The sequence below is a fragment of the Macrobrachium rosenbergii genome, chromosome 23 (genome assembly GCF_040412425.1).
Source record: "Macrobrachium rosenbergii isolate ZJJX-2024 chromosome 23, ASM4041242v1, whole genome shotgun sequence".
Lineage (NCBI taxonomy): Eukaryota > Metazoa > Arthropoda > Malacostraca > Decapoda > Palaemonidae > Macrobrachium > Macrobrachium rosenbergii.
In genome coordinates this window covers 2,135,007-2,149,255 of record NC_089763.1, presented here as the reverse complement: position 1 = coordinate 2,149,255, position 14,249 = coordinate 2,135,007, and the positions used below count along the sequence as shown (strand labels likewise).

The 14,249-nt window shown below is 45.4% G+C and overlaps 1 protein-coding gene across 14 annotated transcripts in view; it reads left to right on the top strand.

The window, feature by feature from the left end:
• LOC136851228 (uncharacterized) overlaps positions 1-14,249 on the top strand; it is a 354,709-nt gene that overhangs the window by 68,567 nt on the left and 271,893 nt on the right. For all 14 annotated transcript variants that reach the window (XM_067125171.1, XM_067125164.1, XM_067125170.1 and 11 more), the window contains one exon: positions 6,554-6,685. In XM_067125171.1, the coding sequence (XP_066981272.1) occupies positions 6,561-6,685 (125 nt within the window). In that variant the 5' untranslated portion in view covers positions 6,554-6,560. The remainder of the gene's footprint in view (positions 1-6,553; positions 6,686-14,249) is intronic.

Here is a 14,249-nt window from a genome sequence, read left to right as displayed (position 1 = left end):
TATATAAGCAGTTTAAGTTTTGCAGAAGTGTAGTCAGACCAGCGATGGTATACTTTTAAGAGGTGCTAAAGAATGTGCAGGAGAAAAGTTACTGCTGGTTTATTGAGGACACAGGAGGTTTATATAGCAGTGGACTGACGTCACACCGAGGAATACAATGAGAACCAGGGTGACCTGAGGTCAATTACACTTGACAATAAATACAATGAATAAATACACACTGAGTTGCAAAAATGGACAATGATGAAGTTGACAACATTCTGAAACATGAGCAAAAGAAACATATGCAATATAAGTTAGTAACAGGTATACATTTGATTGAGTATGGCTGATCCTGTGTGACCCGCTATCATAGGAGTGGCATAGAAAATGGGTCACCACCATAGAAGACCCTCTTAGTGGGGACTTTACAAATGCTCCCCGTGGCCCCCAAGACGTGGGTAACGTCTGATTAATCCATGTATCTGCTGGAGCTTTGAAGAGTGCCGCGGCTACGCGAAGTGAACAGGGTGTTGCGTTGTGCGTGGGAGCGGCTGGCTGCGGGTGTGGGTGGATGTTTCCGGGGGCGGCCCCGTGACCTCCTTCTGTGGCGGCCCAGCTGTGGAGGCGACTGCTCTGGTGGAGGGTGTGGTGCGATGACGTCTGCTTCCTCCTCCAGGAGGGTGGGCTTGAGGTGGTCGATCGACACCCAGTCGTCCTTTCTGTGAAGGGCGAGGCGGAAAGCCTTGTTGTTCCTCTCCAGCATGCGGAAGGGACCCCTGTAGGGCCTGGTTAGCGGGAGGTGGATGGTGTCATCCCTGACAAAGACATGAGTGGTGGAGGACAAGCCGGGAGGCGTGAAGGCGACTGACCTGTCGGTGTACGTCCGCTTACAGGGGGCGAACTTGCCGACTATGTCGCGAAGCCTCTGGACTGACGGGTTGTGCCGATCTTCTGTGACTAGTTAGCCTGGGACTACAAGGAGCTCCCCGTAGATTTTCTCGGCTGTGGACGGGTCACTGTTGGCTCTGGGGGCGGTTCTCAGCCCGAGGAGGACCCACGGCAGCTGGTATTTCCAATCTTCAGCGGTGCAGCGGGCCATGAGGGATGCTTTCAGGGACCTGTGGAACCTCTCCACCAAGCTGTTGGCTGCGGGGTTGTAAGCGGTGGTGGTGTGGTGAGATGTCCCCAGCAGGCATGCCAGGGCAGACCACAACTCAGACAGGAAGGCAGGGCCCCTGTCGGTGGTTATGTGGTCCGGGACACCGAACCGGCTGATCCAGCTGGAGAGGAGGGCCTTGGCGCACGCACTGGCGGTGGCTTCCTGCATGGGCGACGCCTCAGGCCACCTGGTTGAGCGGTCGATGATTGTCAAGAGATATCTGGCCATGCCTGACGGGGGAAGAGGGCCGACGATGTCGATGTGTATGTGACCAAACCGCCTCCCCGGCTGAGGAAACTCGCCTACCCCGGACTCGGTGTGACGTCCTATCTTGCTGGTTTGGCACCGAAGACAGTGTCTCGCCCAAGTCCTCACGTCCTTCCGCATCCCGTGCCAGATGAACTTCTCTGTCAGCAGCTTGGCTGTCGTCCTGCCGGAGGGGTGGGACAGCCCGTGGATGACGTCGAATACCTGGTGGCGGCGGGAGGCGGGCACCAGGGGGTGAGGCTGGCCAGTGCTGACGTCGCACAGGAGTTTTGGTCCCCTGGGGCCGAGGGCCACGTCCTTCCACTTTAGGGACGTGATGGCGGTACAGTAGGTTGCAGTCTCTGGGTCGGTGGCCTGTTCCCAGGCGAGGTCCCCGTAGTTGATCCGGAGCTGCACCGCGTTGAGCTCGATTCTGGAGAGGGCGTCCGCTACAGGGTTCTTCCTGCTGGGGAGGTACTTGATTGAGCAGGTGAACTCCGCGATGGTCGCGAAGTGTAGCTGCTGCCTGGCAGACCATGCATCCCCCTGCTCGGTGAAGGTGTGGACCAGCGGCTGGTTGTCCATGTAGACTGTGAAGGGCGTACCCTCCAGGAGGAACTTGAAGTGCTGGACTGCCCGATACACTGAGCAGAGTTCTCTGTCGAAGGTGCTGTAGTGGGCCTCCGTGGGGTTGAACTTTTTGCTGAAGAAGGCGATGGGTTGGGGGGCGCCATTGACGATCTGCTCCAGGACGGCTCCGCAGGCGACGCTGCTGGCATCCGTCATCAGTTGGAGGGGAGCGCTGGGGTCCTGGTGGGCCAAGGCGGTTGCCTCGGCAAGGGCGGCCTTCGTCAGGGAGAAGGCCTGCTGCTGGCTGGGTCCCCACACTAAGGATTTTGGTTGGCCCTTCAGGATCTCCGTCAGGGGGGCTATGGTGTGTGCAATCCCGGGGATGAACCTCCTGTAGTAATTTACCATCCCGAGGAACTCCTGGACGGCCTTGATGGAGGTAGAGGCGGGGAACCTGGTGATGGCTGCGACCTTTGATGTGAGCGGGCAGACGCCATCCAGGGATATCTCGTGGCCTAGGAAGTCAGCTTTCTCGACGCCGAAGGTGCACTTGTCAAATCTGACGATGAGGCCGTTCTCCTGCAGGCACTGCAGGACCGCCCGGATGTGCCTCTGGTGCTCTTTGTGGGACCTGGAAAATATAAGGATATCATCCATGTAGCAGACGCAAAAATTCAGGTCCCCCAGAATGCTGTCCATCAGGCTCTGGAAAGTTGTCCCCACGTTCCTCAGGCCGAAGGTGGAGAAGGAGAAGACGTAGGACTCGAAGGGCGTGATGATGGCGGTTTTCGGGATATCCTCTGGAGCAACTGGTACCTGAAAGTAACATTTTAAAAGATCTAATTTAGAGAATATCTTGGCCCCGTGGAAGGAGGCCGTGAGATCCTGCATGTTCGGCAGGGGGTAATGGTCAGGTTCAGTTGCAAGGTTGAGCCGCCTGTAGTCGCTGCAGGGTCTCCAGTAGCCATCAGGTTTCTGCACCATGTGGAGGGGAGAGACCCACGGGCTGAAGGCCTTCTTGCATATGCCCATCCTCTCCATCTCAGCGAAGGCGTCCTTGGCCTCCTGAAGGCGCCAAGGGGGAAGCCTCCGGAACTTTGCATGTGCAGGGGGGCCCTTCATCTTTATGTGATGGCAGATGCCATGTTTTGCTGGGGTCCCGGGTACCTGACGGAGCTCGGGCTTGAATACATCGGGGAACTCCTTCAGCAGCTGGGCGTACTGGTGGGGGGCGACGGAGCAGATGGTAAGCATGCTGGGTCCTGGTGCCAGTGGGAGGGACTGGCATGAGTCAGTGTCGAGGAGACGCTTGTGACCGACGTTGACTGCCAGCCCATAGTGGGCGAGGAAATCCGCACCCAGGAGCGGGGTCCTTACGTCCGTGACGACGAAGCTCCACTTATATCTCCGGCCAAGGATGGAGATCGACAGGAGCCTGGTGCCGTAGGAGAGGATGGGGGACCCGTTGGCGGCCGTCAGAAAGGCAGCTGGGTCTGGCGGGCACTTGCGGTCCTCCCTGGACGGTGGAAATATTGATTGAATGGTCCCGGTGTCAACCAACATCATCCTGCCGGAGATGGTGTCGCGGACGTAGAAGCCTAATGGTTTTGGGCTCCTGGGTTCCTCTGCTGCCATGGCGGCCTGTTCTGTTGGCTGCCGCCTCCCCCATTTTTTTGGATGGGCGAATGAGCACGGGGGTTGGCAGTTCCAGGTGTCCTTGCTGTATCACTGCCGGTAGTAGCAAGGGCCCAGTGGGCTCCTATTGCGATGATACGCTAACCGCTTTTTGGTGACAACGCTTATCTCCTCCTCTCCACCCTCCTCCTGCTGAATGGAACTGATGGGGTGTGCGGGCGCTGATGCCCGCTTCGCTGCCCTTGCGGAGTCAGTCAGCTGCTGCGCCGTTCTTATCAAGTCCTCGAGCGGCATGGTGTAGGCTCGAGGATCTGAGTTCTGACCTCCGGGAGGAACTGACGGAGGAGGATCTCCTTCGACAGGCTGATCTCGGACTGTCTGCTGCTGCTGTCAGTGCCGGGGAGGGTGAGGAGGTCCTGGATCATGCCCTACGACTCCATGATGCTCTGGTCATGCCGCGGGTTGGTGACGAGGTCGAGGGCGTGGGCGGCCCTCTCGGCGATTGGCAGGGAACAAGTCTTGATGAGGGATGTTTTCAGGTGGCGGTAGGTGTGGGGGCGTGCGGTGGATACCCACGGGACAAGTTTCCTGTAGACCTCCTTCGGCAGGGCATTGATTACTGTGTCAGCTTGCAGCACCTCGTCTGTGAGTCCCGCCAGCCTGAATTGACCCTGTGTGAAGGGCGGCAGCTTTATGGTGAGGGTGACTTTTGTTTGTCCCGCCGGGCAGGGCAGCGTGTGGGGCGCGGGTAGCGGTGTGGAGGAGCGTGTAAATCTTGGCGTGGGGGAGGGCGCAGGTGATATGAGCGGGAGGTAAATGTCTGAGTCCGCGAGGTTCGCAGTTAACTGAACGTGGGAGGAAATGTCTGTGTCCATGCTCACTCTAGCCCTCTTAATTGGAGTGGGATACTCACGTTAATATGCACTTGGAAGCGCGCCGTGTGAGTCTGTTAATGACGGTGGTGATTTGGCGATAAGAGTCAGCACGCCCGAACGCTGGTTACGGCGCAGTAATTAGTCCGCTAGGGGCGTGGGTAGTTCCTGGAACCAAGACTAACTTGTCGTGTGAGTCCGCTAATGGCTCCGGGAACCACTCCGGGGTCACCACTTTCAGAGGTGCTAAAGAATGAGCAGGGGAAAAGTTACTGCTGGTTTATTGAGGACACAGGCGGTTTACATAGTGGCGGACTGACGTCATGCCGAGGAATACAATGAGAACCAGGGTGACCTGAGGTCAATTACACTTGACAATAAATACAATGAATAAATACACTCTGAGTTGCAAAAATGGACAGTGATCAAGTTGACAACATTCTGACACATGAGCAAAAGAAACATATGCAATATAAGTTAGTAACAGGTATACATTTACATAGATTAGTTTGAATGATTGAGTATGGCTGATCCTGTGTGACCTGCTATCATAGGAGTGGCACAGAAAACGGGTCGTCATCGTAGAAGACCCGCTTAGCAGGGACTTTACATACTCAGCTGGTACATAGACGACGATGAAGGCCCAAGAATGGAAAATGGATGTGGCAGAGACGTGGATGTTGAGATGGATGTGTGAAGTCACAAGAAGAGATAGGATTATAAATGAATTTATTAGAGGAACAGTTAAGGTAGGGAAATATCGAAGAAGGCCCAGGAAAAAAGACAGCAGTTTGGTCATGTTATGCAGAGAAGATGGTGAGTGTGTGTAAGAAATGATAGGATAACCTTCCTTAAGTGGGAGTAAGTTTTCAAAGCAAGAGATTATAATTTTGTTCTTTAGTATAGTTTTCTTTAGTACTGTTCTCTTTGCAGTTTTGGCGCTGGATGAATCTTGAATTTTCTCTGATGTTCGAGAAACTTTGTATCGACATATGTTAATTTCATGCAGACGTTTAGTTTGAAGAAATGATTGCGCCGCAAGATTTTAGTGATATTTTTATTTTTTTTTATTTATCTTTAAAAGTATATTAGTAGTTACAATTCTCTTAGAGGTTTTACATAATCTGTTTCTTCAAGATATTTCCATACTGCCCAAGTTGATCAGGATTACATAACATCTACGTGTTATGCAGGCGTATACCGAAAACATTGAGAGAGAGAGAGAGAGAGAGAGAGAGAGAGAGAGAGAGAGAGAGAGAGAGAGAGAGAGAGAATACTTATATCTCTCCCCCAGTCGCCTCACGCGGTGGGAGAATTCTGTGCTTCACTTCAAAGTTAATAATTTTAGCATAAGCCAGAAGCAAGGAACCGCTGTAAAGAAGACCCTCTTTTAGAACTCCTCTGTGATTTATGATCGGCCGAGGTGGAAAGCTTCATGTTTATTGTGAATAAATTTCATATATTATCTTCTACGAAGTATTTTGATTACGTCATTTGTAAATCCGCTGGCCACTTCCATCATAACGCCTCCCTTCACACAGTGACAGGAGCTAACACAGGCAGGCTGTTGGGATATGGAAAAATGCATTTTCCTCTTAAAAGGTTTGTGACTCTATGACCACACATGGTGCACTGTAGGCATTTTCTAAAAGTTCTAAAAGTCTCTCCTTTTCCCGGCTGCATCCACTATTTAGCCTTTTACTTAAGCTCCATTCGTTCTTCGTTTCTACCTTTTTGCTCTCTAACCTCTCTATTACTTCCCGTTGTAATATGAAGCTTTCCTCCCACGTCCACCTTTAATACAGTTAGTATTTCATCTCATTCATTTTCTGGATCTCGTTATCTCGTCCACTCACCCAACTCCCTCTTTTGGAGTCTCGAGCACTAAATGCCATTTAGTGCAAGTGCCTGGCTTAGTAGCGGAAATTTCGTAAGTCATTCACAATGTCTTTAATGAAGAATTAAAACCCCCTTATTTTCTTTGTTTTATTCTTTCCCACATAGTAGTAGTGGTGGCAGTCGTAATGTGCCATGATGTGAAGCTCTCAAGTCTACGCACTGAATGACCTTTAACTTTCTCCTCTTGCAGAGGGAGGATGTCTTCTAGGTTCCACAATCGCCGCATGGGTGCAGGCATAGTGCTCTTGCTTGCATGTATGGGCATCTATCACCTGCTGGGTGTCTCGACCATCAATGATACGGGCGATCGAGTTGCTGTAAGGTAGGTGAAGTACAATTGTATCCATATGTGTGTGTGTATGTATATATATATATATATATATATATATATATATATATATATATATATATATATATATATATATATGTAGAATGCCAGAATTTATTTCTAGTAATATTATTCATAGATTAATGCATGGCTGTTTACTACAGACTTCTGGATAAGGTAGCCTAGAGAAATCTACTTAGAGATAAAACGAAATTATTTGATGTAGCTTTTCTTGTAGTTGTTTACTATAGATATTTTAAATGAAGAGAAAGTAAGTCTCAAGGAAGATAATTTAGTACTTTCTTCCAAAGCAAATCGTCAACGGAGTTATTGTATTACCGAAATGAATGCACAGTAAATCAATAGAGAAATATAAAGTAAATCTCTCTCGCTCTCTCTCTCTCTCTGCGTACTGTATGTGAGTGTGTGTGTGTGTGTGTGTGTGTGTGTGTGTGTGTGTAATGCTTACAGTGTTGCTATGGCGTTGTCCTTTCATCTATCGATTTGTATATTATCGGTATTTCGCGATTACATCCTTAATGTCGAGAGAGAGAGGCAGAGAAGCAGTCCATGGGGGAGACAAGGAATCATGGAAGTTTTTCAAAGGCAACATTCTTGTGGAAGCGTAGCACTGTAACCGAAAATACGATTTCGGAGCAAAACACTTAACACTGAGAGGAAATACAGCAGCATTCCTTTTGAAAAATTCTTGGGTTTCAGTATTTTTTGTGGCTGATGAACTGGCTCGACTTCCAAACGTTCTTTCTTTCACATGGAAGCGATTTTAAAATTTCTGTTCAAAATGGTCGTCTCCTTTTTCATCTGTTCCCTTTTCTTTCCTTCCATGCATCACTCTGACCGCTTTCGACATTTTCATTATTTCGACTGAAATTTACGAAGCACTTTCAAAGATTTAGATATTTACTCAACCGGGCGTTACAACGACTTAGGTCGTCGATGTCGGTATAAGGATAAAAATTATATATAAATATTATATATAATAATTCAGAAAATATTATACAGGTTTTTACAGTAGAAAAACACGTATAAAAACTGCCAATAAATTATTTTGGAAAGAATTTAGCTTTAATAGACATGAGAACCTATCTTTATTCCTGATTGATACATTTTCCAAGGAACCCACTGAAAATGTAGCTATCCTTGTCACACAACGTGAGAAAGGGGTCTTAATGATGTCAGTGGCATGTGGCTTTATAATTTGTGTGATTAAAACGCTTAGTGCAAGATAAAATGTTAAATTTATTCACAACACTATGCACAATATATTTCAGTTCTGGATCAGGAGGCCTTTTCCTTAGAACGTCTCCTTGCTGCCACCAAACGCTAAAATAAATTCGTTTGAACGAAAACTTTGATTCTCCTTTCTGCGTCAGACGGCAGGGGAAGAGATATTGTCAGGATTGCATGTCAGTCAGTCAGTCAGTCAGTCAGTCAGTCAGTCTGGTCTCTCTCTTGTTAGGAATTTTTTCCCGACTATTCGACTGAATGAAGGGATTTAATATTTACGTTAAGTAAAATGACAGTAATTATGATTAAATAATAACAACTATGCATTTCAGAGCCGTGTCTAATAGATTTTCGTCGATAAAATCTTTACAAAGATCGTATTTTGGAAATAGCTATTTGAAGCCACAGCCTAATTAGCAAAAATATGCAGTGATGTTTAATGTGGATAATTAAGGTACTTATCAGAGTAAATCAAAGAAATTTAAAGGGAAGCTTAGCCAAATTTAGTAAGCACCCAGAGAGGGGCTAGTTGTGACGTAAACTATGACATCAGACGTAATAGCAGGGTTCCCAGTAGTATGATAATGATGGTAGAACACAAATATTTGACCCTCTTGTACAATAAGCAATACCTTGAGTAGGATATGCGATAATTATCGAAATTTTATTTTCTTTATTTCCATCGAGAGTTCGTCACTTCTGGTCTGCTCAAAGTGCAAGACCCTGATTCACACAAGGCTGGCTTCATTTTTAAACAAACAGCAGCATATCCTTTTACATAATTTTATATTACAATATTTGTTTTTTTTTTTTTCATATTTCCTTCAATTTCAATAAAGTTCAGTATAATCAATGGATTAGTGGATTATAAAATTTAGGGCATACCCCAAGAGCTTGGACTATGAGTTACGAGTGTCATTCAGCACTGTAATGTAGTTATTTTAAAATGAAATATGACATTTTTATAATAAAATAAAGTTTTATATATAGTTACCAAGTAATTACATAGCTATTATTTTCTATTAACTGGCAGCTAGAGTTTTGAAATTCTCGGTAGTGCTACTTTTGTTTTGGCTAGGCAAGTGACCCCGCCCACTTTCGGGGTAAGAGAGGAACCAGCTTAGCAAATGAGCTCAATATGTTTATGCCTTCCAACCATGCGAGGGGAGGAGGGAGGGCTTTGGTCATGTAATTACTTGATAAGTATATATAAAATTTTATTTTATTATAAAAATGTCATTTTTATATAAGCTACTTACCAAGTAATTACATAGCTGAATCCCACATTATAGGAGGTGGGATGCATGGATTATCTGTCCTAATACATTAAATTAGTAATGTAAAATAAATAGAGTTATTGCTAGCATAAGTTAGAATGCTTGCAGGTTCCTTACCTGTTGAGAAAGCTGCTACAGGAAAGTACTGCCCTTGGATGGCCCTCATCTCAACGCATAGAGGCGTGGTGGTGTAGCCAGGAGACGTCTGCTACATAGCGGGATTCCTTTGTTGCAAAGGAGTGTCTGATTGCACACAAAGGATAACAAAGTTGCCCCTGCCCTGGGCACAGTACCAAAAAACACAACTAGAGAATAAAAAACAGAATTGCCTATAGCCAAACTTTACAGCATACCATTACCCAACCATTGTGGATAAAAAACTTGTGAGCACTCCAAATACCAAGTACCCCCAAGCTCCCCTACAACTTGACACCACGAATCAAGGCAAAAAAAAAAAAAAAAAAAAAAAAATAGGAAGGATGAAGGAAGCTTCCTACACTCCACCTCCCAATACCACACCAGCAATCGAAATAGGACCCCAGGTATTGCAGTTTTCATAGACAGTTTCAATGTTGCGCAAATAATGAGCTGCAAACACTGATTTGCTTTTCCAAAATGTTGTTTGTATAATAGAGGAAATAGACAAATTATGCCTAAAAACCAGGGACGTGGCAACTGCCCTCACTTCATGAGCTTTAACTTTCACTATGGGCAACGTATCCTCGTCAATTTGCGAGTGTACCTCTAGAATTAGATCCTTAATAAAAAACGCCAAGGCATTTTTCAAAAAAGGGCGAGAAGGATCCTTTACTGAGCACCAAAGGTTGCTTGACGGCCCACGGATCTTTTCTGTTCTCATTAAATAGTATTTTAATGCCCTTACGGGGCAAAGGGTTCTCTCTGCTTCCTCCATACCTAGAATATCTATTAAACTTTTAATAATGAACGGGTGAAGCCAGGGGTTGGCAGGGGACTCATTCTTAGCAAAGAATCCTAAGGTAAATGAGCAAATTGCATTACCTTGAGAGAATCCAATCCTTTTATCAAAAGTGTGAAGCTCACTGACTCTCTTGGCAGTCACTAATGCTACTAGGAACAGTCTTCCTGGTAAAGTCCCTTAAGGAGAGAGATTGCATAGGTTCAAAACGCGGTTGCAACAGCCACTTCAGTACCACATCTAAATTTTAGGCTACTAGCTTATCTTCTTTCTGTTTGGTCGTATCAAACGACTTGGTGAGATCAGCAAGTTCCTTATTAGAGGAGAGATCTAAACCCCTATGTCTAAAAACAGAGCTTAACACTGCTTTGTGGCCTTTAATGGCTGAGGTGGAAAGGCTCCTGGTAGACTTCAAATATAGGAGGAAATCACCTATTTCCACTACAGGTGTCTCAGAAGACGAGATATTGTTTCTCCTGCACTAGTCACGGAAGACTGTCCACTTGGAACTGTCTTTGAAAAGCCTTTTGCTTGAACCAGTCTGTAGACAGCCTGAATGCGGTTGGAGCCAGAGTGGACAGTCCTTGATGGAACCTTCTGAAATGTGAGTGTCTGAGTAGACTGGGTTTTTGAGGCAATAGCCTTGGAAAATCCATGAGAAGTTCCAGCAAGTCCGGGAACCATTCTTGGGCTGGCCAGAATGGCGCTACTAATGTCATCTTTACATTTTGATGATTCTGGAACTTGTTTAATACTTCTCTCACCATCTTGAATGGGGAAGGCATAAGGGTCCGTGTTCGAACAATCTAAAAGCATCGCGTCCATCGCCCAAGCTGGTGGATCTGGTTTTGGCGAACAATACAGGGAGAGACGATGGTTCTTTGAGGTTGCAAACAGATCTAGAATCAGCCTTCCCCACAGCTTCCACAACTCTATGCAAACAAGAGGGTCGAGAGTCCACTCCATGGGGAGAACTTGTTTTCGATGGCTGAGTTTGTCTGCTAATACGTCAAATTTTCCCTGAATAAATCTGGTTAGGATCTGGGTTTGATTCCGAACCCCCCCAAATGAGTAGGGCTCTTGGTGCTTAACAAAGGGAAAAAGAATGAGTTTCTCCTTGTTTTCTGATATAAAACAGAGCCGTGGTTTTGTCCGAGTGGATGGACACTCTATTCCCGGACACCTCCAGTGCAAACTCTTGCAATCCCCAGTGAATTGCCATCAATTCCTTAACGTTGATGTGCCACTTCATTTGTTCCGAAGTCCACAGGCCTGAAACTTCTTTGTCTCCCAGGAGGGCTTCCCAACCTAGGTCTGACGCGTCTGAATAAAACACTAGGTCGGGGTTCAGAGGGAGAAGTGACTTCTCTTGAGTGAGCTTGTTTCTTGAATTACACCAAGCCAGATCTCCTTTTATTTCCTTTGTTATTGGAAAAAACGAAAGAATCCGGGTGTTTCTTCCTGTTCCAGTTGACTTTCAGAAAGAACTGTAGATTTCTCATGTGAAGCCTTCCTAGGGACGAGAGTCCCCAACAGGCTCATCCAACTGTTCGCAGAACAGGACTGAACGGCGAGAGATTTGTTTATCTTCTAAAGGCAGGAGTTTATCCTTTGGGGGAGGGAAAAACCCGCAAACTCCAAGAGTTTATCCTCATCCCCAAATAAGCTATCTCCTCCACAGGGCTTTTTCCTTGACATCCTCTTGGAGCGCCTTTCACGAAGAAATTAATTTCCTCTTACAATTTTTCAAAAACAATAGTTTCCCAGTAAAGTACTTTTATAGATCCCTCAAGAAATTTCTTCAGTATAAATTACACAGTTACCCATTGGAACAGCTTTTCTAAGCTCGAAGATCCTTAGCTTGGTCCTTTTTGTGCAGGTAAATCCTCATTTTCTTCACTTGCAGACGTAGTTCTTATCATACTCCTGGTAGTTTCACAACTTGGAAACAGGTGGTGATTTTTCTTCTCTAAATATACTGTAGGACTAATCCTCAATGGTTTATCTGTCACTAAAGAACAAGGAACAAATGGTACACCACCAACTTCTGTACCCAGTAAAACATGTACACCTTCAACAGCTAGTGAGCCCTTTACAGCAAAATCAACATTCCATGTCACCAATTTCACACGACAGGTGCAAGCAGTATATAGGAGTTACCCCTTCTCCTCCTATACCCTTCAAAATAACTGAATCTCCAATGAGATCCTTCTCCAAGGAAGGATCTCATTGGACTACCCCACTATGGCTACTCCCCGTATCATGTAATACCTTGACTGGTATCTGCACACTCCCCCTTGAATTGTCAGCGTACGTTCGTAGATATATGGCTTAAAAGCCTCCAAGCTGCTCAATCACTCACTGCTTGAGGTTACATTTCTGTTGGTTGCTAAACACTCAGGCTGTTTAGTGTCAGTCTTCCCAACTGTCTCAGTTTTCCCTACACTGCTCTTCATAGTTTGTTCCACCTGGTTACCGTTAACCACTTGACCAACTGACTTGGTCTGCTGTTGTGTCTGATAACAATCTTGACTGTAGTGTCCTACCCTTCCACACTTGAAGCAGACAACATCAGTCTTCTGTATTGGTCTTGAGAAACTGGATGATGAGGATTTGACATTCAGTTGCTGAGGGGTATTACTTGGCATTGTACTGGCATTGCCACTAGAAGGATTCCCAGTTGTAATGTTCCTGAAATTTGGACGAGACCTAAAACCTGTGCGCTGTTAGTTCTGGTACTTGACATTATAATTCCTTTGCTACAAATAATATTATAGTCTTCACTCAATGTAGCAGCTTTGTCAAGTTTCTAACCTCTCTCTCTCTTAAATAGGCTCTTATGCGTTCAGGAATTCCTCTTAAGATATTGCTCTAGGACTACTAACTCCTCAAGTTCGTCCATAGATTTAACTTTAGCCTCCAACCATCGTTTGAAACGTCTTACTTTGTAGGCATAATCCAAGAAAGTCATCTTGTCATCCTTTCTCAAAGATCTGAATCTTTCATTGTAATATTCAGGGGTCATCTGGTAAACTTGTAGCACATTGTGTTTGAGTACCTCGTACTCTTTACACAGATCAGCTGATAAGGCTAAATAGGCACTTCTTCCTTTACCAATGAGAACACTGTGTAACAAGACTGACCATTTATCTTCTGGCCATCCCATACCTGAAGCCACTTTTCAAAGTGATCAAAAACTCATCTGGAGCTTCTTCTGTAAACTTTGGAATTAACTTCTGCACTCTTACCACATCAAATACAGGCTCTTGAGTACCTTGGATTGGGTTAGACAGTGTTACAGGTAATGTGGATTGAACTTTTATTAATTCCATCTCCCTTTCATGTCTTGCTCTTTCTCTTTCTTCTTCTGTTGCTTTTTCTTCTTCTCTTTCTTTTCTTTCTCTTTTCTCTTTCAGCATGCATCTTCAGCTTAGTTAAACTTTCTTCTGCTTCTATGCATTCTAGGCTCTACTTCTGCATTACTTTTCTTGCTTAATTACAAATTGGGCCTCAACTGTATTCAACAATTCTTGTGCCTCTTCTGACTCTTCATCTGTTTTACCAGAGTCCATCAGTGCTTGGAATGCAATACATCTGATTTGTGCCCTAATCATACCACTAGGCACATTACCTCCACATGCCACTGCTAAAGCAGTCCACTGTGCTGGATGCTTGGATTCAGATAACTCTTGGGTGGAAGGAGCTGCTAAAAGTTTCTGAACATTGAATAGAGCAATTTACTCTAAGTTACTCAACTAAATAACTCACAATATAATGCAAAAATAACTATGAGGTCAATCTCCTATCAAAATATATCCCCAACACCACCATAAACTAGAGTGATATTTTGTTTTGTTCCTGAGTCTGGGCACCAAAAATTTTCTATGGCCACGAAGTGTACCAAGTACTTGGTTATTGCACAACTAATCACAGAATTTAAAAATTTACCTCACTTCAGCCAGATACCTGAACCCTCATAACAATAAAAATTATGATTGAGTACTCTAAAGGTAACAGTGATCCTTAAAAAGCTTTATTAATCACTTGAAAAATCAAACTAAGTTTATCAAAATAAGTGAGACATCAACAATAAGAC